Source organism: Marmota flaviventris, chromosome 17 (assembly GCF_047511675.1).
Source record: "Marmota flaviventris isolate mMarFla1 chromosome 17, mMarFla1.hap1, whole genome shotgun sequence".
In the NCBI taxonomy this organism is placed as follows: Eukaryota; Metazoa; Chordata; class Mammalia; order Rodentia; family Sciuridae; genus Marmota; species Marmota flaviventris.
The window spans coordinates 21,045,017-21,062,308 of NC_092514.1; the positions used below are offsets into that span (position 1 = coordinate 21,045,017).

Below are 17,292 nucleotides of genomic sequence, written 5' to 3' on the forward strand. Positions count from 1 at the left end.
AGATGTGCACCTCTGTGTTTGACTTTCAGGACCCCATTTTTGTACCCACCACTCAGATACACTGCAAAGATTGTTCCTTTCTGGAGTGTTCTTTTCTACTACCTCCATCTAGTAAAATATTCATCCAATAGTAACTGATTAATTAACTGTGTCTTCCTTATTTCCTACCTGGCCAGGCAGTTAACTCTGCCCTCTTCTTTGCTGTCAAGTCATTGAAAATGTTTAATTTTTATTTCTGTTAGGTAATGCATGCACAGGTTTATAAACTCTACTGGAGCTGCAAGTCTTAGAACAAAACACCTCCCCAGCTTCAGCTCCCCAAAATCACCCCATAATTTATTCCATGATTACTTCCAGATTTTATGCATTACTGATAAAGCAAACGTTTAGACTGCTGTTAAAAACATTTTAACGTTATCAAGTGACTTAGTACTCTAGAAAATGAATACTTTATTATTTTTCTGACTTTCTTTCTCTCTCAATGTCTTCCTCTGTTGTAGTTATGTCACAGTTTTAGTTAAGTTAGCATTCAGTAGGATTATAAGTTTTGCATCAGGCTAGCAGGATCTCAATACCTAAGGCCAGAAAAAACTACAAGCCAATATCTTTAATGAACGTAGATGCAAAAGTCCTCCACAAAATACTAGTAATCCAAATTCATCAAAATGATCACTCAACATGATCAAGTGGATGAAAGAATGGTATTGCAGATTAATATAATGTGATAGAATGCACTAACGGAATGAAAGACAAATCATATGATCATTTCATCAGATGCAGAAAAAGCATTTACCAAAGTCAACATTATTTTATGATTAAGACACTCAGCAAATTAGGTGTGGAATGAATGGATTTCAATACAATATATTGAATATAATATATAATTGGATACAATATATTCAATACAATATATAATAAGTCAAGAGTTAATATGCTTAATGGAGAAAAAGTGGAATCCTTTCCTCTATGATTCAGAAGACAAAAATACTCACTCTTGACACTTCTATTCAACATAGTATTGGAAGTCATTGGAAGGCAATAAGACAAGACAGAGAGATAAAAGGAATGCAAATTACAAAGGAAGAAATGAAATTATTTCTGTTTGCTGCTAGCATGATCTTACATATAGAAATCCTAAAGTTTCCACTGAAAAAAAAAAACCCTGTTAGAATCCAAAAACAAATTTAGTCAATTTATAGGATTACAAAATCCACAGTCAGAATTCAGTAGCATCTTTCCACACCAAGAATGAGCTTTCTCAAGTGGAAATCAAGGCAATAATCCCATTTACAATGACTACAACAAAACAAAATCCTAGAAATAAATTTAACCAAGGTGAAAGTCAAAAACACTAATACATACTTGTTTATGGACTGGAAGAATTAATATTTTTAAAAAGCTACCCAATGTGATCTACAGATTCAGTGCAACCCTTTCTGATATTCCAATGTAATTTTCATAGACATAAGAAAAGGAGCCCTACAATTCATATGGAATCTCTCTCTCTCTCTCTCTCACACACACACACAAAAAAAAAAAAAATAGCAAAGACAATTATAAGTAAAAAGAACAAATCTGGACACATCACAATATGTAATTTTTTTTTCTCTAATGCTAGGGATTGAATTCAGGGCTTTTTGCATACTAGGCAAGCACCCCACCACTGAACTAGATCCCCAGGTCTTTTTTATGTTATTTTGAGACAGAGTCTCACTAAATTGCCCAGGCTTGCCTGGAACTTGTAATCCTCCTGCCTCAGTCTCCCCAGTAGGTGAGATTATAATTGTGCCTCTCTGTACCTAGCTCACAATATCTGATTTTAAACAATACTACAAAGTTATAGTCATTAAAACACCATAGGTCTGGCATAAAAATAGATCTCTTGATGAATGGAACAGAATAGAGCCCCAAAGTGAACCTACATTTGTACAGTCAATTAAATTTAAACGAAGTGTCAAGGAAATACAATGGGAAAATATAGTCTGTTTAATAATAAGTGGCATGGAAAAAACTGGATATCTCTAGGCAGAAGAATGAAATTAGGCCCCTATATCATACCACATAAAAAAAGTCAACTCAAATGGATTCAAATCTTTAAAATAATACCTGAGACTATAAATTTCCTATAAGAAAACATAGGAGAGAAATGTACATTTATTGTTCTGGGCAATGATTTTTTCAGATTGGACTCCAGAAGCATAGAAAGCAAAAGCACAAGTGGACCAATTGGATTACACTGAAATAAACTTCTGAATAAAAAAAAAAAAGAAACAACAAAATAAGGAGACAGCCAGTGATTGAAAGAAGATATTTGCAATCCAACTGAGGAATATTAAGTCCGAAACATGTGAGGAACTCAAGAGAAAGAAAATAGTCCAATTAACAAATAGTCAGGGTCTTGAGGGGGTGGTTCAATGGTAGAGTACTTGGTTCATCCCCAGAATCTCCAAACCAAAACAAAAGGCAGAGGGGAAAAGACATGGGCAAAGGACATGAATAGATATTTCTCAAAAAGACCAACATGAGTGGCTAAGAGGTACAAGGGGAAAACAAGCAAACAACCAACCGCCCCCCCTCCCCCCAAAAAAAGGACAAGCTCAATGTCACTAATCATCAGGCAGATTGAGATTAAACCCACAGTGAGGTATCATCCATACCTATTAGAATGGCTATTATAGAAAAGATGAAAAACAAGTGCTGGTGAGAGTTATGGGCTAAATGGGCAATGACCAAACAGACTCCATACCATGTAAGAAATGTTTCTTCCATGGGAAAGCCCCGCCTCTGTACCCATTAATAGTCACCTAGCATAATATACTTGGCAACACAAAATGGTAATTCTTATACAATGTAAAATTGTTCTCTTTGGTTTCCCTTTTTTTTTGGGCAATGTACCTTGTCAGAGATTGATTGTCTAGACCTTAGTAACCATTCTCTAATGTGTACTGAACTAAGGTCATTTTGACCCTCTTCCCTTCTGCTTGCTTGTTGCTAGGCCAACCTGGAAAGTCCCTTGAGAAATACCAAGGCACCCATTGCATTGTCTCGCTAATTGCTCAATTCAGCTTCTGTACCTGCTTGCTTGCAGCTATGTCAACCTAGATGTGTTTTTTGCCTTTAAATATTCTAAAATGCTCAGGCTCTGGGCTGTACCTTGCGGCGACAGTTATGGGTCCTGCGAGGAGCAGTCACCTACCAGCCAGCTAAATAAAGACTCTTCCATTTGGACAAAACTGGGACTTGGTGTGTTTTCTGAGTGACCTGCCCCACAACAGTGAGGAGATGGAGAACAGGGAGCCCTTGCATACTGTCAGTGGGAGTGTAAATCAGAATAGACATCATGGAAAATAGAATTGCCAGATGATCCAGTGATGCAACTTTTGGGTATTTACTCCAGGATTTCAAACCAGTCTGCAAAGAGGTATCCGCACACCTGGGTTTGTGGCAGCATTTGTTACACTAGATAAGATATGGAATCAACCTCAGGACCCAAGGGTCTATCACTGGATGAATGCTTAAAGAAAATGAGACGTGTCAAACTCTCAACAGGGGGAATACATCTGAGTTTTTTGAGGTCTACTGCACAGTGTGGTGAATAAATTTAATAATTAAGTACTATGCATTTTGATACCACTAAGGGAATAAATTTCAAATCCTCTCATAAAAAGTGTTAAGTATTTGAGGTGATGGATATGCTAACTAGCTTGATTCCATCATCCCACATTGAATTAAAAAATCATAACATCACTTCATACCCCATAAATATGGGCAATTATAATTTGTCAGTATACAATAAAGACAAATAATAATTAAAAAGATTACTCAGACTGCTCTAATGGGCAAAGACAGCACTGGAGCAAGGGTGGACACAGACTTATGGAGAAGCTGTTAATAGCCCAAGGAAGAGATGATTGATGGTGGCTAGGACCAAGTGGCAGCGGTAGAGATGATATAAAGCATTCAAATTCTGGATATACTTGAAAATGATCAAATTTGTTAATAGATTGTATAGGAGTGTGAGGTAAAGAGCACATTAATTCCTCTTTCTTTTCTGTGTCATAGGGATCAAGAACTTCAGTGACTTGCTGGGCATGGTGCCATATGCCTTAATCCCAACAATTTGGGAGGCTGAGGGAGGAGGATTGCAAGTCTGAGGCCAGCCTCAGCAACTTAGCAAGGCCCTAAACAATTTTGTGAGATCCTTTCTCAAAATACAAAGTAAAAAGGGCTGGAGAGGATGGAGGCAAAAAGTACACTCATATATTGCTGGTGGGACTGCCAATTTGTGCAACCATTATGGAAAGTGGCATGGAGATTTCTCAGAAAACTTGGAATGGAACCACCATTTGACCCAGCTATTTCATGCCTCAATTTATACCCAAAGGACTTAAAATGAGCATACTACAGTGATGCAGCTACATCAATGTTTATACCAGCTCAACTCACAATAGCTAATCTTTGGAACCAACCTAGGTGTCCTTCAACAGATGAATGGGTAAAAACCAATGTGCTATACATACACAATGCATTTGCTGGTAAATGGATGGAGCCAGAAAATATCATGCTAGGAGAAATAAGCCAATCCCAAGAGAACCAAAGGCCTCATGTTTTTTTCTGATACGAGTATGCTAATTCACAACACGGGAAGGGGTAGGGAAGAATAGAGGTACTTTCGATTAGACAGAGGGGACGTTGTATCTTATTTCAGACTTATATCTTAAACATTTATGAAGGAGCCTTAGAAAGCTCTTGTGCCCTATGGTACCCAAAGGTCAAAAGGACCATGGGGTTGCCACACTGGAAGATCTAGGGATTGGATTCTGAAGATGTAAGTTCAAGTCCTGACTCTAATATTGACACCTGTGACTGTGGGAAAGTGAGTGACCTTGCTGAGCCTTGGTTTTCTCATCTGTGAAGTGCTCTTCCATGTTCTGGTTGGTTCTATGATTAACATCTATGGGATTTCTTTGGTAGCTCTTGGACCCTGACACAAGAGTCAGTTAAATGAGTATTTGTTTACTTAGTGAATAAAGCAATGGCATCTGGGGTCACCTGGAACCCTCCCAACTCTGGACACCAGGTGGTCTTTGGCCCTCCCCTGGAGGTGGTCAGGTGTGGCAGGCAGCCCTCCTACCTTGTTGAGGGTGTTGAGGGCGGCCTGGGCGGCCGTGAGTGCCGGCTCTGCTTTAGCCAGATCTTCCTCACAGTCCTTCTGCTTCTGCTTCACCTCTAGCATGATGAGCGCCACCTTCTGCTCCTCCTCATCAGCAATGGCTTTCTCTTTGCTCACTTTATCGGTTTCTACGCCGACCACCTGAATCAATTTGTCTGCGTCTTCGTTCTTCTGCTTTAGCTCCACTTCCTGGGTGGCCAGTTTGGCTTTCAGATCATCCACCTGCATCAGAGAAGTAAAAGGCTTAGCAGAAGTAAGGCAGGCATGACCCCGAAGTTCCATCTATGCAGAACAGAGAGCCAACTCCTGGTGCAAACAAAGGTGCAAAGCTATGTATACTCTGGTGAAACCTGGCTCCCTGATCTAGGAAAGGAACTGGACTCTCTCTCCCCTGTGATGGAATATTCTAAACAACAGGCACTCTGATACTTCTCCTTGATATCTCAATGCTTTAGGTTTCTTCTCACTGATATTGGTATGTCTTTTAAAATTTCATGCACCAAACAACAACAAAATTTTTTTTCTATGGTGCTGGAGATTGAACCCAAGGCCTTGTGCATGCAAAGCAAGCACTCTACCAACTGAGCTATATCCCCAAATGAAATTTTGCACATAGAAAGTCCTTAATAAATATCAATTGTTTAATTAAAACTGGCCAATGTGTTGATATTGGCAACAAAACAGACTGGTAGGCCAATGGTACAGAATAAAGGACACAGAGACCAACCCACATAACTACAATTATATTAGACAAAGGTGCCAAGAACATGCATTGGAGAAAAGATAGCCTCTTCAACAAATGGTGCTGGGAAAACTGGAAATCCATATGCAATAAAATAAGATTAAACCCCTATCTCTCACTATTTACAAAACTCACCTCAAAATGGATCAAGTACTTAGGAATACAAACAGAGATCCTGCATCTAATAGAACAAAAAATAGGCCCTAATCTCCATCATGTGGGATTAGGCCCCAATTTCCTTAATAACACTCCTGTGGCACAAGAATTAAAAATCAAGAATCAAGAAATGGGATAGATTCAAACTAAAAAAGCTTCTTCTCAGCAAAATAAACAATCTGTGAGGTGAACAGAGAGCCTATATCCTGGGAGCAAATCTTTACCACTCACACATCAGATAGAGCACTAATAGCTAGGGTATATAAAGAACTCAAAAAGCTAAACACCAAAAAACAAATAACCCAATCAATAAATGGGCCAAGGACCTGAAGAGACTCTTCTCAGAAGATGATGTACAATCAATCAACAAATACATGAAAAAATGTTCATCATCACTAGCAATTATAGAAATGTAAATTAAAACCACTCTAAGATTTTATCTCACTCCAGTCAAGATGGCAGCTATTATGCATACAAACAACAATGAGTGTTGGTGAGGATGTGGGGGGAAAAGGTACACTCGTACATTGCTAGTGGGACTGCAAATTGGTACAGCCAATATGGAAAGCAGTATGGAGATTTCTTGGAAAATTGGGAATGGAACCACCATTTGACCCAGCTATCCCTCTCCTCGGACTATATCCAAAGGACTTAAAAAAGCATACTACAGGGACACAGCCACATCAATGTTTATAGCAGCACAATTCACAATAGCTAAACTGTGGAACCAACCTAGATGTTTCAATAGATGAATTGATAAAAAATGTGGCATATATTCACAATGGAATATTACCCAGCAATAAAAGAGAATAAAATCATGGCATTTGCAGGAAAGTGGATGGAGTTAGAGAAGATAATGCTGAGTGAAGTTAGCCAATCCCAAAACCCAAATGCTGAATGTTTTCTCTGATATGAAGAGGCTGATTCATAGTGGGATAGGGAGCAGGAGCATGGGAGGAATAGATGAACTCTAGATAGGGCAGAGGGGTTGGAGGGGAAGGGAGGGGGCATGGGGTAATTAATGATTATGGAATGTGATGATCATTATTATCCAAAGTACATGTATGAAGACATGAACTGGTATGAATATACTATGTATACAACCAGAGATATGAAAAATTGTGCTCTATATGTGTAATAAGAATTGTAATGGGCTGGGGTTGTAGCTCAGTGGAAGAGCACTTGCCTAGCATGTGTGAGGCACTGGGTTCAATTCTCAGCACCACATATAAATAAGTAAAGTAAAGGTTCATCAACAACTAAATAATAGTAATAAAAGAATTGTAATGCATTCTGCTGTCATACATAAATTAAAAAAATTACATAAAAAATGGCCAATGTGGGATTTTCCTAGGATATACATAAAGGGGATGTCTATGGTGTTGTCTGAGAGACTGAATATACAGATGAACATGAACAATGGCAAGACTGTATATAAAAACAGAACTCTGACCCACAACCTTCAGGAAGACTTACAATAACCCTAGAACAATCAGCCTCAAATGGCTAGGACTTGATTAATAATGGACGACTGCCTTCATTTTTTTTTCTTTTTTGGTACTGGGGATTGAACTCAGGGGCACTCTCCCACTGAGCCACATCTCCAGCCCTATTTTGTATTTTATTTAGAGACAGGGTCTCACCGAGTTGCTTAGCGCCTTGCTGTTGCTGAAGCTGGCTTTGAACTGAAGATCTTCCTGCCTCAGCCTCCCGAGCCACTGGGATTACAGGTGTGTGCCCCTGTGCCTGGCTCCAACTTCCTTCATTTTTGTCCCTTATTCCAATGTAGGACCAATCAAAACAAAACAACAACAACAAAAACCCCAACACATCTCCCTGACCAGTTATATAGGATACCCACTTCTAGTGAGCCTACCTGTCCCTTCCCTAGCCTGCTCTCAGGGTGCACTGGTCATCCTCCTCCTTCCTCACCATCAAGCTCTTCCACTTCTCTGCCTGGTTTTGGCTCTCTGCTAAATACTAGTGATGGTGGCAGATTCCCTGGCCTGTAGTAAGCTCTCCCTAAATAGCTTGGATACTTCTCCTGGTTGGTCTTCATTGATTTCCACAATCCTCAATAGAAATAGATGACCAGGTTAAAATAATGTGATAGCAAGAACTCCGGTGGTCCAGGCCACCCGATTCCCCCATCCAGCTTCTGAAGTCAAATGTCATTTGGAGGCATATGATGAAGTGATGGGAACATCAGTGCTGGCAAACCATCTATTTATCTCATGAGCTGGGAAGAGAGGAATGGTCTTCTGTTTACACTCAAAATCAGCAGTGCGGTGGTTTTCATATTGTGCTTCCTGGACTAGCATCAGCTTTACATAGAAATTTATTAGTCATGCAAACCCCTAGGCCCTACTCCAGACCTACTGAGCCAGAAATTCTGGAGGTGAGGCAAGGCAATCTGTGTTTTACAGGCCCTGCGGTTGATTCTGATGTCCACGTAGGTTTGAGAATCACTGATGGAGTGTAACGGCCTTTTTCAGATGCACAGGGAAGACACAGACCTGTTTATTTCTTGAAAGTCGAAAAGCTATTTGTATTTGCAATATGGCTCATAAACTTTCCATTCCAGAATGACCTCTTGCCTTTTATTTATTTTTTTCCTTCGGCCTATTGCACACAACAAGCAAAAATTCAGAGCTCCTGGAATACGTCAAACAGATTCAAAGGCTTTATGATGCAAAATAATCAGGGCGAATATAAAACTGAGGCTTAGACACCACTGATAATTCCCTTTTCATGGGAGATCAAAAGGAAAGAAAAGGAAAGGGGGAAAAAAAAGAATGCTCTTTAATTTTGTGTATTCATGGAAACCGGAGACTTTGTGTTAACCTCAAATAGAGGCTTGCACCCTAGAACTCCTCTTATATTCACATGTTGGAAGGTTAATCTGTTTCCATCTCCCGTTGTTCAGCTGCAGAGAGTTATTTCTACAAGGACAAAGATGCAATTGTAAATCAAAATGATTGAGTTGCATAATCACTCCAGTCAGCAAACACACCAGTAACTTTTTGTTCCTTTTTAAATCTTGGGAGAGTTGAGAAAATTGAAGTGGTTTTTTTTTTTTTTTTTTTGGTTATTGTTGTTTTGTTTTGTTGATTGCAGATATGGCTTGTGACCTCAGCCCCAAGGTAAATAATCCCCTGCACTGTGAATGGGAGCTTAATAGCCCTTCAGCAATGACATGGGGCAACATGAGGGTCCTGCCAATCAGAATTAGGCCACTCCCCTGAAAATCAGAGAAGGCAGAACACAGATTAGTTTTATGATTCTTTTGCAGTAGAATAGGGAATTGGAAGAGATTATTTAAGTCTTTCTTTTCTCCTTTTCCTTTATTCAAAACACCTGAGTCACACTTTGGATTTCTACCTAATTTAGACACCCCCAAACCTGGATGGGAAGATTAGGAGGGACAGTGCCCCAATCATAGGAGAGACCTTTTCCTTCAGTCCTGTTGGCCCCCATGAATTGTGAACATGAGTGGTAAATAGGGGAATTTTGGAGAAGACAGGTGACAACATGGGGGTGCGGGTGGCCCCTTCTTCAAGGACCAAGCACATGATGACAGAGAGATCAAGCTGCTCAGGGCCTTTCCCCCAGAGATCCAGCCACCTTGGTAATGATGTGAGGAGAAATCAGAGGAGCTGAGCAGGGGGTGTCAAAGTCGCACATGCATGCCCACATTGCCCAGGGTGGAAAATCCTGCTGGCTCCTCTGGATGTTTGGGGAGGGAGGGAAAATATCACCATTTGCCAAAGAAGAGGAAGCAGGGTGATTAGCAGCAATGAATAGTGCCCTATGGATTGGCAGTCTAGAGAATTCTTGTGCTTATTCTGTGTCTCTGTAGTCACTCAACACTTCCTGATATGAATTTGGATTTCAAGGAGGTTTCTCTTGGGGTACATGTGTTTTTTTTTTTCTTCCATCTCCGCTACGTTGATGGGTCTGATAAAAACTTTGCATCCTATTCTGGCAATATAGTTGAATTTTCATTTTGAAAAACGTGCCCTTCCCAAGACCTTATGATTGCTGGGGAGGACTGATTCCCATTGTTATGAATGGAGGAACCATGTTGCACAGGACATCTTGCAACAAACTAGTTTCAGCTCTGTCCAAATTAACCTCTGTATTTGACTTTTTAGTAGTTTGAAAGAATTTACCTGCTTTTATTTAAGCAGGTGAACAATGAAGTCAATTGTTTGGTCTAGACCAACTTAAGGTAAATTTTGTTGTCATCAAGAGTCCTGATAACAAAAAAAAAAGAGTCCTGATAACTATTTCATGTGTTCTTAAGGTTTTCTCTTTCTTCCTTCCCTCTGCTCCTGTTCTTTCCCATCTTTCCTTTCTTCCTTTCATTTTTGTACTTTTCTTCTTGCTAAATGAATTTTGAATTCTTTCACTTGCACCCCCCACCCCCAAAAAAAATCCAGACAAAAACATCATGAATTAATAAATCACTAATTTCAGGTAAAATTGGTGGCATGAGATTATTTGAGAACCCCAAGATAAGCTGAATTTAATATACATGAATCACAGCACTATATTATACCACATAAATATGTACAAATATCATGTGTCAATCAAAAAAATTAAGTTTAAGAAAAGAGCATTCAGATTGACAGACGTGTGGGTTAAATCCTATATGCAGGGAATTGGCAATAGCCTTTAGGCCTTTTGTGAACATTTCTTCAACCAACAGTCTCCTCTTCCTCATGAATATACCTGAGTTTTATATAGAAATGATGATCCCAGTGGTTTCTGGACAGTGCCAGGGAGGGACAAAGGCACCCAAGTCAGGTTGAGGGCTCTGAATATGCCAGGAAACAGACCACAATTTGCACCAACCATGAAGCCTGAAGTTAAAGTTGATGCAAAGACAGAAGAAGATGATACCTAAGGACCCTGCAGGGCCAGCCTACCTTCATGAGAGCCAGTGAAATCTGGTGAATCACACCATGATGTTTATCAGTTGCTTCTTGAAACCTCACACTACCACAGAGAGGAGAAGGTACAAAGATCCTTGAAGGAAAACACTTTAAGGTAGAGTTTGAACTGTGAACTGACTCCAAGAAGTTTTTAACCTGTTCCAATACTATAAGATACTTGATGCTAGATAATTTATAAAACAAAAAGGCTTATTTGGCTCATGATTCTGGTGGCTGAAGGGTCCAAACAGTATGCATCAATATCCTGGTGATGAGGGTGCTCTAGCTTCATCACAAGATGGCAGAAAAGTGGAAAGTGAAGTGGTGATGTATAGAAGAGGCTAAATATATGCAATGGCCTCGCTTTATAACAATTCACTCTTTCTGGAGCTAAGTAACTCTGCAAGACTATTCATCCTTTCCAGGGCTAGTGACCCCAGGACCTAATTACCTTGTATTAGACCTCATCTCTAAAGTTTCTACTACCTCAGCACCACCAGGATGAGGACAAAGCCTCCGCTTATGAGCCCTTGGGAAACCCCCAAACATACCCAAGCCACAGCTCCTGAAATGACTACTCATGCTGAAATGCAAGATTTCTGCTCTTCAATAATCAAGATGACGCAGAACTAAGTCAAATTCAGTTATGCTGAATCTGAAGCTACATTTGTGATCAACTCTAAGTATGAACTGTAAGGCTAAAGATGATAAGCTTTAGATTATCACAAATGGTTGATTTTTGTTACTCAGATCACAAGCATTACTACTTTGGCTACAACTAAGATGGCTGAATAAAGTTATATCCTGAGCCATTTAGCCTGCTCCCACTAGATGATAAGTATTGGAAACTGTCATAGTCAGGCAACAGGAGTCTAATGACAATATGATTCAAGTCATTATCCTTATGTTAGTTATGATGGTACACATTAGTCTCTTTCTACCATAGAAACGGTTACAGATGAACAGTTTATTCCAGAGTTAGGAACCCCAAATGCCATTTTTAACTAGAAGAATCATCATTATAACCATCAATAGGTATTTATGGAATCTATTCCATGCGTACATTACTGCCCCAAACCACCCTCCACATCTACTCTCTGCACTTGTAGGCGATTTGAGAGCTGCTCATTTGCTAATTTGTTTATCCAATCATCATCCTATGACCTATACCATTTAGCTATTAACTTACAGAACACCTGCTATGTGCTGGTCTCTGAGATAGAATATAAATGGGTCCTGGTATTTTTCTTTGAAGAACTGATAATAGCATAGTATGATATATGCAGAAGAAAGAGAAGTCAAGGAAGCAACCTCAGAGAAGGAAATTCATAATGGCTTGGAGATTAGAAAGAGATTGGGGGTGGGTGGGTGGGTAGCAAAATGGTTTAGGTCTTGGCAGGGATGAGGTGACAAGGTGAAGGCACAAGGAAAGGAGTTTGGGGGGAGTCGCAAAGAGCACCTATGCACTCCAGAGTCCAGTGTGGAGGAGGGAAAGGATGGAACAATATGCAAAGGTAGCACTGATCAAGAGCACTGCTCATTCATTTGTTCAACAAATATAAAATGAGTGCTCCTTCTGTGCAGGCACTCTTAGGCACTGGGATATATGGGTGAACAGAACAGACAAGGATCTTGTCATTAAGACCCTAGAGCCAAAGGGTGGAGATAGATAACAAACAATAAATGCAACTCATGAAGTCCATGATAGAGTATGTTAGATGGGTGTGTGTGCTATAGCAAGGGAACCAAGGGAAGGGTTGTGATTTAAAATGGGGTCATCGGGATAGGACTCATTGAAGAGGTGGCATTGGGCAAAGAACTGAGCCTTGGTGATGTTAGAGGGGAGATGTCCAGGGAGAGGGATAAGGCCAGTGCAAAGGCCTAGTGTCTGAGCAGACAGCAAAGGGAAAGTCTGATGGAGACAGAGGCCACAGGTACGGGGTGGTAGGAGATGAGATCTGAGAGTCACAGGTAGAGAGGAGCCCGGACCCCTGGGGGAGTGGGAGTTAGCATTAGGTTTTACCCAAAAGGGTGACATGATCTCATTTATGTGTTAAATTAATCAACTCTGCCTGCTCAACTTCATGATGGACTATAGAGGGACCAAAGTAGGAGCAGATCCATGAGTTTGAAGGGTGTTATAGCTACCCAGGTAAAATAGGGCTAGTGGCTCCGACAGTGAGGGGATGGGTGCAGAGATTTGGGGCATACTTTGAAGTTACGGCCCCCAAACTTCTTATGGTTTAGGTGTACATATAAGGGAAAAAGAGCAATGAGAAGCATCAAGGATGACCCCAAGGATTTTGTCCTGTGTGGAGGATGCCACAAGTTGTGGGTAAGGCAGGTTTGGAGTCAGGGAGAGACTGAGTGTTCGGCCTATTGAAATAATCCTGTTAATAAGTGTCTAAATGAAGACATTGAAAATAGGGATACAGAAGGATGGGCATATTTCAGAGATCTTTAGAAACACATAGGACTTTTTGTTTTCTTTTTTGATTTTTGATACTGGGGTTTGAACACAGGATGCTTTACCACTGAGTCACAGCCATTTTTATTTTTTATTTTGAGATAGGGTCTCACTAGGTTACTTAAGGCCTCACTAAGTTGCATAAGCTGACAGCTGGTTTTGAACTTGTGATCCTCCTGTGTCAGCCTCCTGAGCTTCAGGGATTACAGGTGTGTGTCACTGTGCCTGGCTAAGATTGGTTCATTCTTAAATGTTTAAGTGACAAAGTCTAGGATAATTCCCGGTTTCTGGCCTAGGTAACTGGGTAGATGGAAAAGATGGCCTTTGTGGTGTCTGAAACTGAACTTAATGCCAGGACATGGGAGAATAGAGCTGAATTCACCTAACAATATCACCAGTCTTCTTCTTATTAAATAGAGGTCATCTAAAACAGGAACACAGATCTGTGTGCCTTCATCATTGTCTGCTCAAGGACCCTGCATCTGTACAAAACAGATTGCTGCTCTAGAGAGGGTCAGAGTGTCTCCTGTCCCTTGCTCCCTGGCCGCCATTCTTTACACACACCAACCAGCAATTCCTAGAGGATAAATGGGCAGGAAATAGAACAGGGAACGGCTGGTAGAAATGTAGAATGTTCTAGGAGCATTGAAGGTATGAGGAATCAAAGGAAGGGGAAGAGGTGGGCGATGTTGAAAGAATCTGATAGTACTACATTCTAGAATTGTGTTCTATAAATTCAGAGACTGAGAGAAACAGAAGACGACTGATGGACAAGATGCTGCCTTTCCGTAGCAAAGGTGAACAATCAGGTAAATTGCTTTTTTGGTCATGACACAAGTGGAAAGGGAGTAGTATCGTGGATAATTTTCCTATGCCATTTGCTGTTGGACATTGAATTTGAAATGATCTCACCTTGCCTGAAGGTAAATAAAGAAAAAAATTATCTGTACAACACTATAGAACAGAGAAAGAAAGCAATAACATCTAGAAGATGGAAAATCGACACCACTTTGAAAATGGTCCATTATCAGACCTAGAAAACAATATGGCGGAAACCGTTTGGCGTCATCTGTAGAATGGTTCGGTGAAAGAGTTGCAGGAAAAGAGAAATTAAAAAGCAATAGGGAATACCATTTGCTTTTTAACAAAAAAGCAGAAAGGATGAGATGTGGAAGAGCTGTTAGGAAATTAAAAATGCAATGAAATGATTAAAGTCTTCATTGCAAAGTACAGGAAGCAGAGAAGCATCGCAGACCATTAAATCAGTATTGTTGAAGATAAACTTGAAAAGCTGCCCTAGAACACAAAGAAAAAGGCCAAAGGGATGGAAATAATGAGCAAGAACATAATGGATAAAGGGAACAGGGAAATCATTCAGCAAACCAGTGCTCCTAGAGGAGAGGCCAGACCAGATGGACAAAGTCAGATAACAGAAGAGGGCTTTCCTCAGTCCCAGATGGTGTAGGGATCACAGGGGCCCATTTCACCCTGCTAAATGAACTCAGATCCTTTAGACAGATTATGTTTCTGAATCAAGAAACTGAAGTAGATGAAAATCAGTATGGAGGCTCCTCAAAAGGCTACGCCTGGAACTACCACATGACCCAGCTGTATCACTCCTTGGTATTTCCCCTGAAGAATTAAAGTCATTATACCATAGAGATACATGCACACCCATGTTTATAACAGTACAATTCACAACAGCCAAACTATGGAACCACCCTAGGTGTCCATCAACAGATGAATGGATAAAGAAAACGTGTTATATATACACAATAGAGTTTTATTCAACCATAAAGAAAAATAAAATGATGTCATTTTTCAGAAAAATGAATGGAACTCGAGACCATTATGTCAAGTAAAATAAGTCAAACTTAGAAGGTCAAGGGTTGCATGTTTTCTCTCATATGTGGAAGCTAGCAAGGAGAAAGGAAAGAAAGATAGGGGCAGATCTCTTAAAAATCAAAGAAAAATCAGTAGAAGAAAAGGACCAAGGGTAGGGTTTGGAAGTGCTGGGAAGTGAATTGGACACATTATATTGTTATATTGTGTATTGTGTGCATGTACAAATATGTAGCAACAAATCTCATCAGTGTATATAACTATAATGCAAAAAAATGTGGAACAAAATAAAGAAACTGAAGCAGAGGGGCAAGTCAAAAGAGTAATTCCAAGGACAAAATTATATTTTTTTAAAAAAATATTTTTAATTGTCAACAGACATTTATTTATTTATGGTGCCAAGAATCAAACTCAGTGCCTTACACATGCAAGGCGAGCACTCTACCACTGAGCTACAACCCCAGCCCCCAAAGGCAAAATTCTGAGACCAAAAAAAAAAAGGCTTAGACATTCACAGGAACATGTGACCTCTAGGAACTAAGTTGATCACGATTTCATCACCTGAATGAGGGCCGTCTCTGCTGCTGGTAAGCAGAGAAGAGAAAGGGGCCATCAATTGAGCAGTGATCCTCGGTGAGCAAAGGCAGGGGCAGAGCTGGTGGTGCCAGAGCGATCCCCGATTTTCAAGGGCAGAAGAGCAGGTTGAAACACACCTGTTCCATTTTCAAGAGTTAAGTAGAAAAATCTAACAAGGGCCGGAGGACAGGGCCTTCTTAGTGTGGCCAACAACTTGGAAACATCAGAAGAAATGCCTGAAATGAGGCAGAAGTTAGAAGTGGGTCCCAAAGGCTCTTTGACAGATAACACAGGAAGAAAAGAATCAAAACTGTTATAACCCTGAAACTGCTTTCTCCACCATTTCTTCCTTGTTCTGAGGAAGGTGCTACGGTTTATATATGGATTTTCTTCCAAAGGTTCATGTTCTGGAAGCCATGTCCCTAGTATGGTGATAGAATCATTAAGAGATGAGGCCTGGCAGAAGGCAACTAGGTGACAGGGACTCCACCCTCATGAATGGGTTAATGTCATCTTTCAGGAGTAGGTCTGATTTCATGGGACTGGATCAATTCACATGAGAAATAGTTGTCATAAGGGTACCTGGCATCAGTCCTGATCTCCTCTTCTGTAGACACCACACACCTCTTCTATATGTGCTCCCACCAACCACCATAAGATACTGGTGCCATGAACTTGAATATTCAGAATTGTTAGCCAAATAAACCTCTTATCTTTATAAAACACACCACCTCAGGTGTTTTGCTATAGCAACACAAAACAGACTAAGGCAGGAGGGAAGTGAATTGGAGAGAAAAGGAAAGTGGAGGAAAAGGAGACGATTGCAAAGAGGAAAAAGAGAAGAGGTGGCTCAGGGGATGCCAGCATCAGAGGGGGCAGTCCTGATATGAAAGTAAAGACATGTGTCTCTGTTGGGGGAGGTCAGCCTTAACTTTTGGCACTGTTTCTGCTGCAGACTCCTGGAAAATCATAAATGTTTCCCAGATCTTGATTGCAATCCCTCCAGTGTGCTGGTTTGGGGCCATTTCTATTCCTCTAAGTCCTCTGCAGGCAGGAGAGAAGGACATGACTCACCTGGGCAGAGGTGCTATGAAGCTTCAGAAGCCCATTCTCGAGTCGCTCCATTTTAGACTTTAGCTCCTTTCCGTTCCTGCACAACAAGCTCTGGTAGAGCCTGATGAACTCCAGGAAGGATTTGGGAGTTGTGTAGTTGTAGCGCTGCTCATTGCTCAGATAAGACTTGGAGGTTTGGTTGACGCTCGCGTGGACAAAGGCCATGAACTTGCTAATTGATTGCTTGACTGTGGGCTAAAAATCACACAGCAGGAATAAGGAGATCATTTTGCCATGAAGCTTGAAGGTGACAGCCCACCCCAGTTCTTCCTTCACCACATAGAAA

General features: G+C 40.5%; 1 protein-coding gene across 1 annotated transcript in view; it reads right to left on the minus strand.

The window, feature by feature from the left end:
- The window catches only part of Dnah9 (dynein axonemal heavy chain 9), a 332,320-nt gene that overhangs the window by 100,793 nt on the left and 214,235 nt on the right, over positions 1-17,292 (minus strand). Inside the window, exons 48-49 of the mRNA XM_027954056.2 lie at positions 16,968-17,201; positions 5,135-5,395 (exon numbers count right to left, since the gene is read on the minus strand). Coding sequence (XP_027809857.2) covers positions 5,135-5,395; positions 16,968-17,201 — 495 coding nt within the window. The remainder of the gene's footprint in view (positions 1-5,134; positions 5,396-16,967; positions 17,202-17,292) is intronic.